The 22333-nt window shown below is 32.3% G+C and overlaps 1 protein-coding gene across 1 annotated transcript in view; it reads left to right on the top strand.

Annotated features, from left to right (window-relative positions):
• LOC143241738 (rho-associated protein kinase 2-like) overlaps window positions 1-22333 on the top strand; it is a 76361-nt gene that overhangs the window by 9314 nt on the left and 44714 nt on the right. The window contains exons 5-15 of the mRNA XM_076484963.1: window positions 2966-3025; window positions 3299-3376; window positions 6223-6398; window positions 8081-8165; window positions 8800-8944; window positions 10015-10153; window positions 11607-11698; window positions 13659-13818; window positions 14333-14375; window positions 16178-16272; window positions 16577-16694. Coding sequence (XP_076341078.1) covers window positions 2966-3025; window positions 3299-3376; window positions 6223-6398; window positions 8081-8165; window positions 8800-8944; window positions 10015-10153; window positions 11607-11698; window positions 13659-13818; window positions 14333-14375; window positions 16178-16272; window positions 16577-16694 — 1191 coding nt within the window. The remainder of the gene's footprint in view (window positions 1-2965; window positions 3026-3298; window positions 3377-6222; window positions 6399-8080; window positions 8166-8799; window positions 8945-10014; window positions 10154-11606; window positions 11699-13658; window positions 13819-14332; window positions 14376-16177; window positions 16273-16576; window positions 16695-22333) is intronic.

Below are 22333 nucleotides of genomic sequence, written 5' to 3'. Positions count from 1 at the left end.
TTATGTACAATGGATTTCATTTGGTAAAGGCCAGTTGGTAGGTTATGTACAACGGATTTCATTTGGTAAAGTCCAATTGGTAGGTTATGTACAATGGATTTCATTTGGTAAAGTCCAGTTGGTAGGTTATTTACAATGGATTTCATTTGGTAAAGTCCAATTGGTAGGTTATATACAATGGATTTCATTTGGTAAAGTCCAGTTGGTAGGTTATGTACAATGGATTTCATTTGGTAAAGTCCAATTGGTAGGTTATGTACAATGGATTTCAGGGTGTCTTCTAAGAGTATTTAAACAGTTGGTATTTTTGCACATTTGTTTAATGTTAATAGAAATGTTCTGTGTATTATGTGAATGAAATGAATGTGTTGTTAATAGAGATTAATTTGTTCAGCCTGTTAGTTTTATGAATACATACTTATTAAGGTTTGTCTTGTCAATAAATGTTAGTTTGTACATTATATTGGTGTTGTGAATACATCCTTATTAAAGTTTGTCTTGTTAATACAGGTCAGTTTGTACATTATATTGGTCTTGTGAATACATCTTTATTAAAGTTTGTCTTGTTAATACAGGTCAGTTTCTACATTATGTTGGTGTTGTGAATACATCCTTATTAAAGTTTGTCTTGTTAATACAGGCCAGTTTGTACATTATATTGGTGTTGTGAATACATCCTTATTAAAGTTTGTCTTGTTAATACAGGTCAGTTTGTACATTATATTGGTGTTGTGAATACATCCTTATTAAGGTCTGTCTTGTTAATACAGGTCAGTTTGTACATTATATTGGTGTTGTGAATACATCCTTATTAAAGTTTGTCTTGTTAATACAGGTCAGTTTGTACATTATATTGGTGTTGTGAATACATCCTTATTAAAGTTTGTCTTGTTAATACAGGCCAGTTTGTACATTATATTGGTGTTGTGAATACATCCTTATTAAAGTTAGTCTTGTTAATACAGGTCAGTTTGTACATTATATTGGTGTTGTGAATACAACGTTATTAAAGTTTGTCTTGTTAATACAGGTCAGTTTGTACATTATATTGGTGTTGTGAATACAACGTTATTAAAGTTTGTCTTGTTAATACAGGTCAGTTTGTACATTATATTGGTGTTGTGAATACATCCTTATTAAAGTTTGTCTTGTTAATACAGGTCAGTTTGTACATTATATTGGTGTTGTGAATACATCCTTATTAAGGTTTGTCTTGTTAATACAGGTCAGTTTGTACATTATATTGATGTTGTGAATACATCCTTATTAAAGTTTGTCTTGTTAATACAGGTCAGTTTGTACATTATGTTGGTGTTGTGAATACATCCTTATTAAAGTTTGTCTTGTTAATACAGGCCAGTTTGTACATTATGTTGGTGTTGTGAATACATCCTTATTAAAGTTTGTCTTGTTAATACAGGCCAGTTTGTACATTATATTGGTGTTGTGAATACATCCTTATTAAGGTCTGTCTTGTTAATACAGGTCAGTTTGTACATTATATTGGTGTTGTGAATACATCCTTATTAAAGTTTGTCTTGTTAATACAGGTCAGTTTGTACATTATATTGGTCTTGTGAATACATCCTTATTAAAGTTTGTCTTGTTAATACAGGTCAGTTTGTACATTATATTGGTGTTGTGAATACATCCTTATTAAAGTTTGTCTTGTTAATACAGGCCAGTTTGTACATTATATTGGTGTTGTGAATACATCCTTATTAAGGTCTGTCTTGTTAATACAGGTCAGTTTGTACATTATATTGGTGTTGTGAATACAACGTTATTAAAGTTTGTCTTGTTAATACAGGTCAGTTTGTACATTATATTGGTGTTGTGAATACATCCTTATTAAGGTCATGTCTTGTTAATACAGGTCAGTTTGTACATTATATTGGTGTTGTGAATACATCCTTATTAAGGTCATGTCTTGTTAATACAGGTCAGTTTGTACATTATGTTGGTGTTGTGAATACATCCTTATTAAAGTTTGTCTTGTTAATACAGGCCAGTTTGTACATTATGTTGGTGTTGTGAATACATCCTTATTAAAGTTTGTCTTGTTAATACAGGCCAGTTTGTACATTATATTGGTGTTGTGAATACATCCTTATTAAGGTCATGTCTTGTTAATACAGGTCAGTTTGTACATTATATTGGTGTTGTGAATACATCCTTATTAAAGTTAGTCTTGTTAATACAGGTCAGTTTGTACATTATCTTGGTGTTTTTTTTGAAACAAATGAATTAAACCTTAGATAATATAAAGTACTGAATTACTATGTACATTATAATTCTAATTTCACTAATTAAATCCAAAATATGGTTACATAATTAAATTTTGAATATAACTCAGTAAGACCTCATGATTTGCCAAAAAATCCAGGAAGTACACAAGGCAAAGAAAATATTTTAAGACTAGGTGGAATATCCATCCCTGGATGGAAGTGATTTAATTTCATGTTTAATGAAATGATATCTTAGGATAAGAAAGGTTGTTTCCTGTATAAGTAATTGTAAAAAATGCAAATATGCCCATAAAAACTGGAAAACATAAAATGTGAAACCATAAGTTTGTATGTATCTCATTGTGGACCCAGTTGGCTAGAAACATCCATAAAAACTGCAGAATTCGAACTGAAAATTTGTATATACAACCACATGGACCTAATGAACCTCTGTACCAGTTTTGGTGAACATTCATTCGTACTCTAAGAAATAGTTATATGGACAGACAGTACTGTTCTATTTATATAGATAAGTAGTTACGTGGAGATACAACAGACAGTACTGTTGTATTTATATTGGAAAGTAGTTACATGGACAGACAACAGACAGTACTGTTGTATTTATATTAAATAAGTAGTTATATGGACAGACAACAGACAGTACTATTGTATTTACACAGATGCTGTCTAGATTCTACAATAAAATATGAATGACTTGTGTTTATCTTGTAATTCAGGTGAGAAAGAAGGCAACCCAACAAGTTTATGCTATGAAGCTACTTAACAAGCTAGAAATGGTAAGTTAAATATATTACAACTGTGTAAAATGTTGCAGTTTAAATCTGTGTTTTAAAGTTACAAAGTTTTTTCCATTATCTTTGAGTAATTGCTGAGTGAGAATACAGATCACTGAACTTGATTAAATGTCCGTTTTTAGTACTATAAGAGAGAGGTCATTACAATTATTATTCTAGGATATTGAAGTATTGTAAGATAAATTTTGTTGTAGTTGATAGTTGCTGTTGACACTAACAATTTCTGTGTTTTACTAGTTTATTTTTTCTGTTTAGATTAAAAGGTCTGACTCTGCATTCTTTTGGGAAGAACGTTTTATTATGGCACATGCAAATTCGGAGTGGATAGTCAAGGTGAGTTCATGTTAAGGGAGGCTCTGTCACACACTGAATAGCTAAGGTGAGTTTATATTAAATGAGGCTGTGTTACAGAGAGAATAGTCAAGGTGAGTTTATATTAAGTGAGGCTGTGTCACAGAGTGAATTGTCATGATGAGTTTAGATTAAAATAGGCTGTGTCACAGAGTGGATATTTAAAGTGATTTTGTTGTAAGACAGGCTGTGTTACAGAATGAAAAGTTAAGGTGAGTGTGTTAACTCTTTTCAAGATGGGCTTGGTCTGTATGACCAACCACATGACTTCTTTGTACTCATTTGAAGTTGCTTTTGATTTAATAATTCTATCTTTCACTAGAGTATGTATGTATTCACAAAAGTTGGCAGTATTTCAGTTTATAGTTTAAGAATCTAACATACATAAAAATCATTTTTATGTGAAGTATTTGGAATAAAATAAATACTTGTCCATGAATATATTGAGTATTTGTTATGAATAGTCTGTGTGCAAATTAATTTTCATGTTAAAAAATACTTTTCCTTATTTAAAGACTCCTTTTGTGCACTCTTTAAGACCTCCAGCACATTCCAGATGTTTTTTAAATAAAACTTATCTGTTATTTTCTCTTCCCCAACTTAAAACAGGATCAATCAATTTGACCAACTTTGTAACCACACACACACACACACACACACACACAATCAAAATAAATCAAAATTACTTTTTTGTTTCTAGAATCACTTCATATTGTAATATAAAACTATGTTCATCTATCATAAGTAGCTGTAAGTTCATAACACTGTACATCTACTTATATTTAAATTTTATTTTTTATAGCCCTTTGAACTATGACCGTCTACTGTCTGCACCATTATAAGTTGTAAATCACTTGGAACATTCACAGTTCTTGTTATACTGTTGAATTAAGTTATCCACTAACCAGTACGAGCAAGTCTTGTAGTGCCTTGTGAAACATTTTTATTATATTAATATTATTTATTTTAATCTTAACTAACATATAAATATTCTTAGTTTTACATTTTAGTTGATTTTATACATAAAGAATAAATATTAAAAATAAGAAACAAAATATATGTCCAGTTCTCTTTTTCTTGTGCTCTTGGTTTTGAAAAGAGTTAACCCCAATTTTTATGCTGTTCATAGTATTACAATTTGTATTTAATTAAATAGTGCTATAAACAATGTAGACTAATAACAGTAGACAAAATTTATTTACTACTGAAAAACGTTTTTGACTTACTAACTGTGCAACAACAGTTGTTACAAATCTTTCTCATGGGAGTGGGTGTGACAGATATTTAATTTTTTAGAACATAATGTTATACAATGCTTCATTTGATAGATGAAAACCTTGAGTTTTTATTGGTTATAGGTAATAAATAATTAAACATAACAGTGGCTTTTTAACAAATTATGGACCAGAGGGTGTGGCAGGAGGGCACTGATTTCATGCTCAATAGCTCTGTAACCAAACAAAGTAGAAGACTGTAATAAATGTGGTTTACCTGAGCAATAATAATTTTACAGAGTAATAAACGTTTAATTTGTACTTTTCGAGGGGTGGTAGATAAAATGTGTCGCATGTGTCACATTAGGGGAAATTCAGGACTTTTAAAATATTGTCTTGGAGAACTAAGAAGTTAAAACTTGTATACCATTATAATATGGGTTATAACTTGTATATCATTATAATATGGGTTAAAACTTGTATACCATTATAATATGGGTTATTAGCTAAGATTTAATGCTGTTCTAGTAGGTGTAACATAAAAACAAAATTTGAAATGTAAGACACTACTTTGTGTCATGCACAATAAAGGTTACCTGGGGCAATAGGTTTAAGGCAGACTATGACATTGAGTGGATACTTAAGATGAGTTGCATAATATCAGGCTGTGTTACAGAATGAATAGTCAGGTGTTAAACTATGTCACAGTGAATTATCAATGAGAGTTTATGTTAAGTCAGGCTGTGTTACAGAATGAATAGTCAGGTGTTAAACTATGTCACAGTGAATTGTCAATGAGAGTTTATGTTAAGTCAGACTGTGTTACAGAATGAATAGTCAGGTGTTAAACTATGTCACAGTGAATTGTCAATGAGAGTTTATGTTAAGTCAGGCTGTGTTACAGAATGAATAGTCAGGTGTTAAACTATGTCACAGTGAATTGTCAATGAGAGTTTATGTTAAGTCAGGCTATGTTACAGAATGAATAGTCAGGTGTTAAACTATGTCACAGTGAATTGTCAATGAGAGTTTATGTTAAGTCAGGCTGTGTTACAGAATGAAAAGTCAGGTGTTAAACTATGTCACAGTGAATTGTCAATGAGAGTTTACGTTAAGTCAGGCTGTGTTACAGAATGAATAGTCAGGTGTTAAACTATGTCACAGTGAATTGTCAATGAGAGTTTATGTTAAGTCAGGCTGTGTTACAGAATGAATAGTCAGGTGTTAAACTACGTCACAGTGAATTATCAATGAGAGTTTATGTTAAGTCAGGCTATGTTACAGAGTGAACAGTCAAATGTTAAGCTATGTTACAGAGTGGGTAGTCATGGTGAGTTTGTATTAAGACAGACTATGTTACAGAGTGAACAGCCAAATGTTAAGCTATGTTAGAGTGGGTAGTCATGGTGAACTTGTGTTAAGACAGGTAATTAAAGTTTCTTCCTCAGTAGTTAAAGAATATTGTTTCACGTTTATTACATAGTGACAGATAATTTTATATTTGTACTTTCATTGCATATATAATAAAGTTGTTTTTATGTTTATCCTTTCATCAAACATTAAATGACACATACCTGTTTAATATATTACTTTTATTGTTTAATTTTTTTAAAGCTCCATTTTGCAATCCAAGACAGTAAGAATCTGTACATGGTGATGGACTACATGCCTGGTGGTGATTTAGTGAACCTTATGAGCGACTATGATGTGCCAGAAAAGTGGGCGAAGTTCTATTGTGCCGAAGTGGTTCTTTCAGTGGATGCCATTCATTCCTTGGGCTTTGTTCACAGGTGAGAAAGAATAATGTTAATAAATAAGGAAGAGTTAGAGTGTTTTACTATTAGTAAGTAAGTATAATGTAGCGCAACATTTCTACTAAGTAAGGGTAACGTAGAATGTTTCTACTAAGTAAGGGTAACGTAGAATGTTTCTACTAAGTAAGGGTAACGAGAATGTTTCTACTAAGTAAGGGTAACGTAGAATGTCTCTACTAAGTAAGGGTAACGTAGAATGTCTCTACTAAGTAAGGGTAACGTAGAATGTCTCTACTAAGTAAGGGTAACGTAGAATGTCTCTACTAAGTAAGCGTAACGTAGAATGTCTCTACTAAGTAAGCGTAACGTGAATGTCTCTACTAAGTAGTAGCGTAACATTAGAATGTCTCTACTAAGTAAGCGTGGCATTAGAATGTCTCTACTAAGTAAGTGTAACGAATGTCTCTACTAAGTAAGGGTAACGTAGAATGTCTCTACTAAGTAAGGGTAACGTAGAATGTCTCTACTAAGTAAGGGTAACGTAGAATGTCTCTACTAAGTAAGGGTAACGTAGAATGTCTCTACTAAGTAAGGGTAACGTAGAATGTCTCTACTAAGTAAGGGTAATGGGAATGTCTCTACTAAGTAAGGGTAACGTAGAATGTCTCTACTAAGTAAGGGTAACGTAGAATGTCTCTACTAAGTAAGGGTAACGTAGAATGTCTCTACTAAGTAAGGGTAACGTAGAATGTCTCTACTAAGTAAGGGTAACGTAGAATGTCTCTACTAAGTAAGGGTAGCGTGAGAATGTCTCTACTAAGTAAGGGTAACGTAGAATGTCTCTACTAAGTAAGGGTAACGTAGAATGTCTCTACTAAGTAAGGGTAACGTAGAATGTCTCTACTAAGTAAGGGTAACGTAGAATGTCTCTACTAAGTAAGGGTAACGTAGAATGTCTCTACTAAGTAAGGGTAACGTAGAATGTCTCTACTAAGTAAGCGTAACGTAGAATGTCTCTACTAAGTAAGCGTAACGTGAGAATGTCTCTACTAAGTGGCGTAGCGTTAGAATGTCTCTACTAAGTAAGCGTAACGTAGAATGTCTCTACTAAGTAAGCGTAACGTAGAATGTCTCTACTAAGTAAGCGTAACGTAGAATGTCTCTACTAAGTAAGGGTAACGTAGAATGTCTCTACTAAGTAAGCGTAACGTAGAATGTCTCTACTAAGTAAGGGTAACGTAAAATGTCTACTAAGTAAGGGTAACGTAAAATGTCTCTACTAAGTAAGGGTAACGTAGAATGTTTCTACTTTTATTATTTTTATTTTTATAAAGGCAAGTGTTAACTAGAATGATTATGAAGAGTTAAAGAATTTTTTAAAAATGATCTTTGTGTGAAATGTTTCATTTAAGAATACCATTTGACCTTGTGGCTACATTTTAAATCAGTGAAGGTGTGACTGTCCTGTGAAAGTCAGTTATTAACAATTGAGTAATGGGAAGTTTCCTAGTGGCATGTTTTAACTCACTGAATCATGTTTACAGATTGAGTAATGGGAAGTTTCCTAGTGGCATGTTTTAACTCACTGAATCATGTTTACAGATTGAGTAATGGGAAGTTTCCTCATGGCATGTTTTAACTCACTGAATCATGTTTACAGATTGAGTAATTGGAAGTTTCCTAGTGGCATGTTTTAACTCACTGAATCATGTTTACAGAGATGTCAAACCAGACAACATGTTGCTGGACAAACGTGGTCATCTCAAGCTAGCTGATTTTGGAACTTGCATGAAGATGGATGAAGTGAGTGTTGTCAAGATAATTCATGTTCCTACAGGACGGCTTGGTGAGATTTAAACATAGCTGTGATGTATTATGTTCCTACAGGACGGCTTAGTGAGATTTAAACATAGTTGTGATGTATTATGTTCCTACAGGATGGCTTGGTGAGATGTAAACATAGTTGTGATGTATTATGTTCCTACAGGATGGCTTGGTGAGATTTAAACATAGTTGTGATGTATTATGTTCCTACAGGATGGCTTGGTGAGATGTAAACATAGTTGTGATGTATTATGTTCCTACAGGACGGCTTAGTGAGATTTAAACATAGTTGTGATGTATTATGTTCCTACAGGATGGCTTGGTGAGATTAAAACATAGTTGTGATGTATTATGTTCCTACAGGACGGCTTGGTGAGATGTAAACATAGCTGTGATGTATTATATTCCCATAGGATGGCTTGGTGAGATTTAAACTTAGCTGTGATGTATTATGTTCCTACAGGACGGCTTAGTGAGATTTAAACATAGTTGTGATGTATTATGTTCCTACAGGATGGCTTGGTGAGATGTAAACATAGTTGTGATGTATTATATTCCCATAGGATGGCTTGGTGAGATTTAAACTTAGCTGTGATGTATTATGTTCCCACAGGATGGCTTTGTTAGATCTGATACAGCTGTAGGAACACCTGATTACATTTCTCCAGAAGTTCTTAAATCACAAGGAAGAGACAGCCTGTACAGCAAGGAGTGTGACTGGTGGTCTGTTGGTGTCTTTTTATATGAAATGTTAGTTGGTGAGTAGTTTCTTGCTCTCAGTGCATTCCTTTGTTTACTAAAATTTCAAATCTTTTAAAATAAAAATTTATCTGACTTACCAGTCATCGTATGATTATTGGGGATATCCCATCTATCAGATAATATCCAAAAACAGATGAGAACTAGTTATAGAAAGTTAATTAATCCAAAAAACAGATGAGAACTAGTTATAGAAAGTTAATTAAGTGTAGTGTGGAGTGCTTATACCCACATATTAGCTTTCACTTCCTTTTACTGTCTGCAGCCAGAGACGTATTAAAGCTAAAAGTAGAAATAAAACCACCCAAAAATATTTCTAAATTTTACCTACCATCTTCTGCTTTTAGAAGCTCTAAAACTTTCTACAGCAGTCCAATAACCACCTTAAACAATCTACTACAAGTAACTCCCAACCTCCACCCTTTGTTTGAAAATTATATATTTAACACGCATATATGTAGCTTACAAGCTATTGAGGATATCCCATCTACCAGACAAAATCCAAACACCAATGTTAATCTAGTCATCCATCATGGAAAATCATAAAAAAATAAGGGTACAAAGCTAAGTGCTTATATCCACAGTTTCTACTTTCAGTCGTTGTTTATATCCAGTTGTGGAAAGACAGTTACCTTTAAATACTTTAAAGTAGAAAGGAAGCTATATTACTATTTATACTAAGTAAACTCCCAGCCTTCATGATGGCTTACTAGATTGACATCAGTGTTTGTATTTTATCAGATGGATGGGATACGTCCAAAGCATTTGGGTGCTATTACCACAGAAATCACTTGTTATGGCAATAGTTTCATAACCTGGACCAGTAACGGTAATGCAATATTTAATTAATATCTGTTTTATCTTGCTCATTTAATTGCCATATTAACAATTAGTGTAATCAGTAGTTTGTAAGCTATTTATTTATAAATAGAAATAGATTTTTAATGGGGTTCAAGTATTTCATTTTACTGGTTTTATTAAAAGTATGTTTTTTACAAGCTCAAAAAATTCATCCACCTTTGATTATGTGAAAAATGTTCCTTTAGAATTTAATAGACTGTATCTTCAGGGGATACTCCATTCTATGCTGATTCTCTGGTTGGAACTTACAGAAAGATTATGGATCACAAGAATTCTCTGTGTTATCCTGAAGACATTGAAATCACGAACGATGCCAAAATGCTGATAAGTGCCTTTCTTAGTGACAGGTTAGCAGCAGCTCTTACACATCTGTGTGAGCCAAGTGATAGTGTTCTAGTTATAGATTGGATTTCACATTAAACAGTAAACACACAAAATATAAATATCTAATGGCTGTAACAAGCATATAAATGGACAGTTAATATTTCAAATACAAATATTCGTGTTACTAAGTTTATAAAGCTAGCTTCATAAACAAGTTTCAAAAGATCTCCAGGATTTACCTTGCTGTTTTAGTTTCTTACAACTTCTAACCTTGTAGTTTTCTCTAGTTTTTATTTTTAGTAATAAATTGCTAGAACTAAGTTAAATCTTTGAAATAATATGTTTACTAAAACCAAAAATCCAGTGGACATAGTATGTGACAATACTGGAATCACATGCTTATAGTGTAAGTGTGAAACTGGAAAGTATTGTTCACTATGATCTGTTTGTTTAATAATATGACAAAAAATGATAACTGTATTATAACTTACAAAGTTCAGTGAGACTGCTGTATAGTAGGGTAACTTATAAAGTTAGTAAGACTTGTGTAACAGGGTAACTTATAAAGTTAGTAAGACTTGTGTAACAGGGTAACTTACAAAGTTTAGTAAGACTGCTGTGTAATAGAGTAACTTACAGAGTTTAGTAAGAGTGTTGTGTGATGGAGTAACTTACAGAGTTTAGTAAGAGTGCTGTGTAATAGAGTAACTTACAGAGTTTAGTAAGACTGCTGTGTAATAGAGTAACTTACAGAGTTTAGTAAGACTGCTGTGTAATAGAGCAAGAGTGTTGTGTGATAGAGTAACTTACAAAGTTTAGTAAGAGTGTTGTGTGATAGAGTAATTTACAGAGTTTAGTAAGAGTGTTGTGTAATAGAGTAACTTACAAAGTTTAGTAAGAGTGCTGTGTAATAGAGTAACTTACAGAGTTTAGCAAGAGTGCTGTGTAATAGAGTAACTTACAGAGTTTAGCAAGAGTGCTGTGTAATAGAGTAACTTACAGAGTTTAGCAAGAGTGCTGTGTAATAGAGTAACTTACAGAGTTTAGCAAGAGTGCTGTGTAATAGAGTAACTTACAGAGTTTAGCAAGAGTGCTGTGTAATAGAGTAACTTAGAGTTTAGTAAGACTGCTGTGTGATAGAGTAACTTACAGAGTTTAGTAAGACTGCTGTGTAATTGGGTAACTTACAAAATTTAGTAAGACTGTGAGTTTTTTCTTATGTTTTTTTGCCTTTTTAGTTAATCAACATTATTTCTATAGTACATATATATATAATTCAAATAAATTAGAAAAATATTCTTTGTATATCTATTGTAAAGTAACATACACCTGTATTGTAGTCCATAGAATAGACATAATACAGTTGTGCATATTCTGTATTACTTTCCATATGTTCCATGCATTATCAGAGTACAGAGGCCAGGGAGACAACTAAACTGGATTCATTTCTCTTTATTTATACTGTATACCAAATAGGTCACAAAGATTAGGAAGAAATGGAGTGGATGAGATTAAAAGGCATCGGTTCTTTCACAATGACCAGTGGACATTTGACAACATTCGAGAGTGTATGTTTTTCATCAGCCTGATTATTGTATCCATTTTAAAAATTAGTTAACTGTTTAATGTATCTTTGTAATTATGTGATTAAAGTAATCTGCATAGTCAATGTCACAAGATATTTCCAAAAGCATTGGTACTTAACCTTTTACTATCTGGTGCCCCCTAATGGGTCAGCCGTAAGTCTGAAGGTTTATGATACTAAAAAAACCAGGTATCAGTACCTATGGTGGATATTGCTCATTGTGTAGGTTTGTGCTTGAAACAAATACAGCCTGATGGCAAGCACCTCTGTCCTTCTTAAAACAAATACAGCCTGATGACCAGCATCTCTGTCCTTCTTAAAACAAATACAGCCTGATGACCAGCATCTCTGTCCTTCCACTGATAAAAATTAATAAAATTAACCATACGTGAAATGCATGAAATTCAGACACATGGATTGGTATCTGTAATATCTTTTGAAATATGAATTAGATCTTTTTATCAATTTCTGGTTTATAATATAAAAAAACAAAAAACTATACGTAACACAGCTGTTTATTGCACTGTTGCACATGAACCATGTAACTGCTGACACGAGAGGTGGTTTTCATATACAATAGACCTAATGGTGTCTTGCGCAAGGCCTCTTTATTGAAAGAAATGGTATATTTCAATGATGTTTTTCAATTTGACTGACCTCGTAACCAAGAGAACTGTACATATTATAACTGTGAATACAGTTAGTAAATCTTGACAAAATTGGCTAGCTTTTACTAACATTAGAAGTATGCTGTGTACTCAGAGTAATAGTTTTTAGTAAAGTAGTTCCATTGAAGACTTGTCTATAAATGTTTACTGAGTCAGTTTGAGTGAAATGTGATTTTCACGGTAAGTATAAAAATATTCCTTTCAATCATACATTTCATATTTCAGTTACATAATCTTGAGTACTTCCAAATTGAATATTGGCTATTTTGATAGAGTAAAACGTAATATTTTGTATCTTGTTTTGTTTATTCTCTGATACTGACTGTTTCAAACTCATCAGAGTACAGTGAAATAAAGAAGTTGAAAAATATTAAATAAAATCAAACATTTTTTTCTAGAATATTGTAGTAATATTACTCATTATAACAGTAATATTACTCGTTATAACAGTTTCAGGTTTTAAATTTTCACAACTGCTGTCATAGAATCAAAAGAACATTTTGAATTAAAGATATTTTATTGATTAGGCATTTAAATCCAGGTGTTAAAGATGTGGCTGTTTTACAATGTGCTTAAAGTTGTTTGTATTATTTTAACTTGTGATGTAGAGATTTAATTACATGATCATAAGTACATCAACCTCGGAAAAAACTTGTATGAAACAGTTGTTGTTTTAGTTTTATATATGCTTGTAAAATACATGGTATTGACTCTAAAGTCATGACAACAGAAATGTGATTTATAATTTAAATACTTGAAATGTTTGGATGTATTATTCTTTTTCATGTTACCATTACCTTTAGGGTTAAAATATTTATTGTTTCTCAGATGCTACAATTACCTTCAGGGTCAAAGAGTTCATTCTTTCTTATATATTAGAATTATCTTTATGGTTGAAATAATTATTCTTTCTCAGATATTACAATTACCTTTCAATTTAAAATGTTCATTTTTTCCCATGTGTTACAATTACCTTTAGGGTTAAGTGTTTTTAGATACTAAGAGTTATCTTGCTTTATGTTATGTATTGAAGTTAGTTATATATAACTTTCTCTTGAATGAGTACTTATTTCTCTATTTTAATTTAAAAGTCAGGTTATTCTACGAACATAAATTGAACGATAATTTATTGTCCATACACTGTATCCAGTGATGTAAAATGTTAGTTTTGGTTTCTGGGTGCCCTTTCTTTCAGTTTTTGATATTTAACTATCTCTGGTGTATAAATATGAACCTTGTGTTTCCATAAGAAAGATATCATTTCTTGCTCTTCAGGTGTCCCACCCGTCATTCCTGAATTGTCAAGTGATGATGACACGAGTAATTTTGATGAAATAGAAAAAGATGAAAGTCCAGAGGAAAGCTTTCCACCATCAAATTCATTTACTGGCAACAATCTTCCCTTTGTAGGCTTTACTTATTCAGGGGACTACCAGTTAGTAATGAAAATTCATATTAAATATTTGAAATTTGTTGATGCCAACAGTAACAACATTATCTGTTTTATTATTTGTTACAGGCTGCTAACAGGCTACTTGAAAGTATTAGTAACGACAACATCAGTTTTATTATTTGTTACAGGCTGCTAATAGGCTACTTGAAAGTATCAGTAACAACAACATCAGTTTTATTATTTGTTACAGGCTGTTATCAGGCTAGTAAAAATATCAGTAACAACAACATCAGTTTTATTATTTGTTACAGGCTGTTATCAGGCTAGTTGAAAGTATCAGTAACAACAACATTAGTTTTATTTGTTACAGGCTGTTATCAGGCTAGTTGAAAGTATCAGTAACAACAACATCAGTTTTATTTTTTGTTACATGCTGTTATTAGGCTAGTTGAAAGTATCAGTAACAACAACATCAGTTTTATTATTTGTTAAAGGATGTTTTCAGGCTAGTTGAAAATATTAGTAACAACAACATCTGTTTTATTATTTGTTACAGGCTGTTATCAGGAAGAGAACAACAAAATGAAGTTATTGATGAGGTGAAGTTGTATCAAATTACAAATTATTTAAATAGTTGGAATTTTAAATGTTTGCTTAGTTAATATTCTGTTTGTTTGTTGTTTTATATGTGGCTTTATTTCTGTTTGTATTTTAAGGTTTTAGTAGCAGCTTGTTGAAATTCATTTTTAACTAACTTTAGATTTTATTTTGATGTGTAAGTTTTTGTTTGAAAAGTTAAGCCTAATGAAATGGATAAGAACAACAACAAAGAAGATGACAAGTTTTTCCTTCCAGTTCATTTATATCAATCTTTACAGCTTCAGGCTTGTGTGTGAATTTCATGTTTTAATAAAGTTTCTAAATATATAAACCGTTAGATAGTTTTACAATAGAAATCTACATGTACTTGAAATATAAAGATGAAACAGTTGTGAAATTCTGAGGTGTTATAAATCGTTTATCTTTCTTTGCTAGATTTGTGTTAGTGTATGCTTACATAACTTATGATGTATAATCTTATACAAATGTGTTGCTATCTTTTCATTCTGTTCTGGTCATGGTTGCCCTGGTGACTTAACCATCCTTTGATTCACTCGACAGCCTGACAAGGTATTTCAGGAGTTTTTAGCAAGTCATTCATTTGTAATATGGTGATGTAAATTGTGTTTGAAACCAGATGTAATTTTTAACTATATTTGTTGAATTTTTGGATTGTTAATGACAGTTAATATTTTCATTTTAACAGTTTTAAATTGTAAAATCTGATAAAGGAAAATGGTAATTGGTAATAACATTGTAAATGCTTAGATAGTACAATGTATGTAGAAACTATTTGTTAACCAGTTGGCAATTTGCTAGTGAATTTATATAAAACAACAACCAGTGATACACTGCAACAACATTTTTTTATATCTTTTATGACCAGGGTTACTTTAACTGAATTGGAAGACACTTTAACAATTGTTATAGTTTCATAGTTTGTTGGTGACTTCATTTTGCAACACATGAAACTGCAGTTGTTTCTTTAGGTAAGTAGTCACTGGTTGAAGTTGGTGCCTTCAGAAGCAACTGTTGTTTTTGTTACTTTGACAGTGTTGTTTATAACTATGTTGTAGTTGTGTGGTTAGCATGACATCTGAAACAACTGTTGTCGTGTTGTTTATAACAATGTTGTAGTTGTGTGGTTAGCATGACTTAAGCTGATAACATCTGAAACAACTGTTGTTTTAGTGTTGCTTATAACAATATTGTAGTTGTGTGGTAATCATGACATCTGAAACAACTGTTGTCGTGTTGTTTATAACAATGTTGTAGTTGTGTGGTTAGCATGACTTAAGCTGATAACATCTGAAACAACTGTTGTTTTAGTGTTGCTTATAACAATATTGTAGTTGTGTGGTTAGCATGACTTAAGCTGATAACATCTGAAACAACTGCTGTTTTAGTGTTGCTTATAACAATATTGTAGTTGTGTGGTTAGCATGACTTAAGCGGATAACATCTGAAACAACTGTTGTTGAAGTGTTGCTTATGACTATGTTGTAGTTGTATGTTTAGCATGACATCTGAAACAACTGTTGTTGTAGTGTTGTTTATAACTATTTTGTAGTTGTCTGGTCAGCATGACATCTGAAACAGCTGTTGTTGTGTTGTTTATAACTATGTTGTAGTTGTATGGTTAGCATGACTTAAGCTGATAACATCTGAAACAGCTGTTGTAGTGTTGTTTATAACTATGCTGTAGTTGTGTGCATACATGATTGTAACTATTTTATAACGTGGATACCCTCATTTTATTAATTGTAAAAATATTAAGGTCAGTCATATTTTATTTTTCTAGTCTTTGTCACAAGATGTCAGACACAAGCTAGAGAACATGGAAAATCAACTGTGTAATTTACGTAATCAAAATGACCAACTTGATAAAGAATACAGGTGAGCGACTATTTTCATTTCTCAGAGTCAATAAAAGTAACGCTTTGTTATTTTTGTAACCTTCACTTCCTGTATGTAACATATATGTGAAATTATTAAATGTGTTTAAATTCTTTTCTTTGCTACAAATTCAGTAGTTATGCCAGAGGTGTTGATTGAAACTGTATATTTGTAGTGAGACATTTGGATGATTGTACTTCTTATATGCTAATGGTGTATTTAATGATTTTTGAAACAAAATGTTATTGGTCTGATTGTGTGCTACAAGAATAGAAGCTATCTGACTTCTGTTGCTTCCTTACAGGGTAGCTTTAAACCAACTGGAAACGTTTGTTAATCAAGAGAAAACTTTGTATAATGTATGTGAAGAAAACAGAGAATTACAAAAAGACAATACTTTATTAAGACACGATCTCAGGGAGGTAAGATTTGAAAGTACAAGTTGTGTTTTTAGTAGAGTAACTTAAAGTTATTTACACATTCCTAGGGCTCGTTGAATATATATAATGTTTTATTCAATACTTGTTGAAATACAACATTTTCAGAAAATTTAGTAAGACAGTCTTTCATGTAAGATGGTACTAAGAGTACTGGATTTTAAATTTTGTTTATCGTATGTGTAGGTATGATGGTGATATACTGAATAAATACATAATGGTGTTGTATACAGGAGTGAATAAATACACTATGGTGTTGTATACAGGAGTGATAGTGTGCTGAATAAATACACAATGATGTTGTATACAGGAGTGACGGTGTACTGAATAAATACACTATGGTGTTGTATACAGGAGTGACAGTGTGCTGAATAAATACACTATGGTGTTGTATACAGGAGTGACGGTGTGCTGAATAAATACACTATGGTGTTGTATACAGGAGTGATAGTGTGCTGAATAAATACACAATGATGTTTGTGACAGTGTACTGAATAAATATACTATGGTGTTGTATACAGGAGGGACAGTGTGCTGAATAAATACACTATGGTGTTGTATACAGGAGTGAAAGTGTGCTGAATAAATACACTATGATGTTGTATACAGGAGTGAATAAATATTCTATGGTGTTGTATACAGGAGTGACAGTGTACTGAATAAATACACTATGGTGTTGTATACAGGAGTGACAGTGTGCTGAATAAATACACTATGGTGTTGTATACAGGAGTGATAGTGTACTGAATAAATACACTGGTGTTGTATACAGGAGTGAATAAATATACTATGGTGTTGTATACAGGAGTGACGGTGTACTGAATAAATACACTGGTGTTGAAGACAGGAGTGAATAAATATACTATGGTGTTGTATACAGGAGTGACGGTGTACTGAATAGATACACTATGGTGTTGTATATAGGAGTGAATAAATATACTATGGTGTTGTATACAGGAGTGACGGTGTACTGAATAAATACACTGGTGTTGTATACAGGAGTGAATAAATATACTATGGTGTTGTATACAGGAGTGACAGTGTGCTGAATAAATACACTATGGTGTTGTATATAGGAGTGACAGTGTGCTGAATAAATACACTATGATGTTGTATACAGGAGTGAATAAATATACTATGGTGTTGTATACACGAGTGACAGTGTACTGAATAAATACACTATGGTGTTGTGTACAGGAGTGACAGTGTGCTGAATAAATATACTATGGTGTTGTATACAGGAGTGACGGTGTACTGAATAAATACACTATGGTGTTGTATATAGGAGTGACGGTGTACTGAATAAATATACTATGGTGTTGTATACAGGAATGACAGTATACTGAATAAATACACTATGGTGTTGTATATAGGAGTGACGGTGTACTGAATAAATACACTATGGTGTTGTATATAGGAGTGACGGTGTACTGAATAAATACACTATGGTGTTGTATGCAGGAGTGAATAAATATACTATGGTGTTGTATACAGGAGTGACGGTGTACTGAATAAATATGCTGGTGTTGTATACAGGAGGGATGAAACTATAAATAATTCATGGAAAATTGAGATATGATGAAATTAAACTTGAAAAAGTGAACAAAAACAATAATTTTATTCAGTATAAATACATGTATGTAAAATAACACAGAAGTGAAAGTGTAAAAATACCATTTAAAATTAGAGGTTTGTTGTCCTAGTGGGTTGGGGGTAAGTTTATGTCAACTGTGACATAGCTTATTATTGAAAGTTATCATAATGTCATGTGTTATCTATGACGTAACTTATCATACTGTTGTGTGTCAGCTGTGACATAATATTATTGAAACTTATCACACTGTTGTGTGTCAGCTGTGACGTAATATTATTGAAACTTATCACACTGTTGTGTGTCAGCTGTGATGTAATATTATTGAAACTTATTGTACTGTTGTGTGTCAGCTGTGACGTAATATTATTGAAACTTATCATATTGTTGTGTGTCAGCTGTGACGTAATATTATTGAAACTTATCACACTTGTGTGTCAGCTGTGACGTAATATTATTGAAACTTATCTACTGTTGTGTGTCAGCTGTGATGTAATATTATTGAAACTTATCACACTGTTGTGTGTCAGCTGTGACGTAATATTATTGAAACTTATCACACTGTTGTGTGTCAGCTGTGACGTAATATTATTGAAACTTATCACACTGTTGTGTGTCAGCTGTGATGTAATATTATTGAAACTTATCACACTTGTGTGTCAGCTGTGACGTAATATTATTGAAACTTATCTACTGTTGTGTGTCAGCTGTGACGTAATATTATTGAAACTTATCACACTTTGTGTGTCAGCTGTGACGTAATATTATTGAAACTTATCATACTGTTGTGTGTCAGCTGTGATGTAATATTATTGAAACTTATCACACTGTTGTGTGTCAGCTGTGACGTAATATTATTGAAACTTATCATACTGTTGTGTGTCAGCTGTGACGTAATATTATTGAAACTTATCATACTGTTGTGTGTCAGCTGTGACGTAATATTATTGAAACTTATCTACTGTTGTGTGTCAGCTGTGACGTAATATTATTGAAACTTATCATATTGTTGTGTGTCAGCTGTGACGTAATATTATTGAAACTTATCACACTTGTGTCAGCTGTGACGTAATATTATTGAAACTTATCTACTGTTGTGTGTCAGCTGTGATGTAATATTATTGAAACTTATCACACTGTTGTGTGTCAGCTGTGACGTAATATTATTGAAACTTATCACACTGTTGTGTGTCAGCTGTGACGTAATATTATTGAAACTTATCATATTGTTGTGTGTCAGCTGTGACGTAATATTATTGAAACTTATCACACTGTTGTGTGTCAGCTGTGACGTAATATTATTGAAACTTATCACACTGTTGTGTGTCAGCTGTGATGTAATATTATTGAAACTTATTGTACTGTTGTGTGTCAGCTGTGACGTAATATTATTGAAACTTATCATATTGTTGTGTGTCAGCTGTGACGTAATATTATTGAAACTTATCACACTTGTGTGTCAGCTGTGACGTAATATTATTGAAACTTATCTACTGTTGTGTGTCAGCTGTGATGTAATATTATTGAAACTTATCACACTGTTGTGTGTCAGCTGTGACGTAATATTATTGAAACTTATCACACTGTTGTGTGTCAGCTGTGACGTAATATTATTGAAACTTATCACACTGATGTGTGTCAGCTGTGATGTAATATTATTGAAACTTATCACACTTGTGTGTCAGCTGTGACGTAATATTATTGAAACTTATCACACTTGTGTGTCAGCTGTGACGTAATATTATTGAAACTTATCTACTGTTGTGTGTCAGCTGTGACGTAATATTATTGAAACTTATCACACTTGTGTGTCAGCTGTGACGTAATATTATTGAAACTTATCTACTGTTGTGTGTCAGCTGTGAGGTAATATTATTGAAACTTATCACACTGTTTTGTGTCAGCTGTGACGTAATATTATTGAAACTTATCATACTGTTGTGTGTCAGCTGTGACGTAATATTATTGAAACTTATCTACTGTTGTGTGTCAGCTGTGACGTAATATTATTGAAACTTATCACACTTGTGTCAGCTGTGACGTAATATTATTGAAACTTATCACACTGTTGTGTGTCAGCTGTGATGTAATATTATTGAAACTTATCACACTGTTGTGTGTCAGCTGTGATGTAATATTATTGAAACTTATCACACTTGTGTGTCAGCTGTGACATAATATTATTGAAACTTATCTACTGTTGTGTGTCAGCTGTGACGTAATATTATTGAAACTTATCATACTGTTGTGTGTCAGCTGTGATGTAATATTATTGAAACGTATCTACTGTTGTGTGTCAGCTGTGACGTAATATTATTGAAACTTATCTACTGTTGTGTGTCAGCTGTGACGTAATATTATTGAAACTTATCTACTGTTGTGTGTCAGCTGTGACATAATATTATTGAAACTTATCACACTGTTGTGTGTCAGCTGTGATGTAATATTATTGAAACTTATCACACTGTTGTGTGTCAGCTGTGACATAATATTATTGAAACTTATCTACTGTTGTGTGTCAGCTGTGACATAATATTATTGAAACTTATCATACTGTTATGTGTCAGCTGTGACGTAATATTATTGAAACTTATCACACTGTTGTGTGTCAGCTGTGACGTAATATTATTGAAACTTATCTACTGTTGTGTGTCAGCTGTGACGTAATATTATTGAAACTTATCATACTGTTGTGTGTCAGCTGTGATGTAATATTATTGAAACTTATCTACTGTTGTGTGTCAGCTGTGACGTAATATTATTGAAACTTATCTACTGTTGTGTGTCAGCTGTGATGTAATATTATTGAAACTTATCATACTGTTGTGTGTCAACTGTGACGTAATATTATTGAAACTTATCATACTGTTGTGTGTCAGCTGTGACGTAATATTATTGAAACTTATCACACTGTTGTGTGTCAGCTGTGACATAATATTATTGAAACTTATCATACTGTTGTGTGTCAGCTGTGATGTAATATTATTGAAACTTATCATACTGTTGTGTCAGCTGTGATGTAATATTATTGAAACTTATCACACTGTTGTGTGTCAGCTGTGATGTAATATTATTGAAACTTATCACACTGTTGTGTGTCAGCTGTGACATAATATTATTGAAACTTATCTACTGTTGTGTGTCAGCTGTGACATAATATTATTGAAACTTATCTACTGTTGTCTGTCAGCTGTGACATAATATTATTGAAACTTATCACACTGTTGTGTGTCAGCTGTGACGTAATATTATTGAAACTTATCACACTGTTGTGTGTCAGCTGTGATGTAATATTATTGAAACTTATCATACTGTTGTGTGTCAGCTGTGACATAAAATTATTGAAACTTATCTACTGTTGTGTGTCAGCTGTGACATAATATTATTGAAACTTATCTACTGTTGTGTGTCAGCTGTGACATAATATTATTGAAACTTATCACACTGTTGTGTGTCAGCTGTGACATAATATTATTGAAACTTATCTACTGTTGTGTGTCAGCTGTGACATAATATTATTGAAACTTATCTACTGTTGTGTGTCAGCTGTGACGTAATATTATTGAAACTTATCACACTGTTGTGTGTCAGCTGTGACGTAATATTATTGAAACTTATCTACTGTTGTGTGTCAGGTGTGACGTAATATTATTGAAACTTATCAAACTGTTGTGTGTCAGCTGTGACGTAATATTATTGAAACTTATCACACTGTTGTGTGTCAGCTGTGATGTAATATTATTGAAACTTATCATACTGTTGTGTGTCAGCTGTGACATAATATTATTGAAACTTATCATACTGTTGTGTCAGCTGTGATGTAATATTATTGAAACTTATCACACTGTTGTGTGTCAGCTGTGACATAATATTATTGAAACTTATCTACTGTTGTGTGTCAGCTGTGACGTAATATTATTGAAACTTATCTACTGTTGTGTGTCAGCTGTGATGTAATATTATTGAAACTTATCACACTGTTGTGTGTCAGCTGTGATGTAATATTATTGAAACTTATCATACTGTTGTGTGT

This window comes from Tachypleus tridentatus, unplaced genomic scaffold (assembly GCF_004210375.1).
Source record: "Tachypleus tridentatus isolate NWPU-2018 unplaced genomic scaffold, ASM421037v1 Hic_cluster_1, whole genome shotgun sequence".
Taxonomy (NCBI): domain Eukaryota; kingdom Metazoa; phylum Arthropoda; class Merostomata; order Xiphosura; family Limulidae; genus Tachypleus; species Tachypleus tridentatus.
This window is presented reverse-complemented; position numbering and strand designations above follow the sequence as displayed.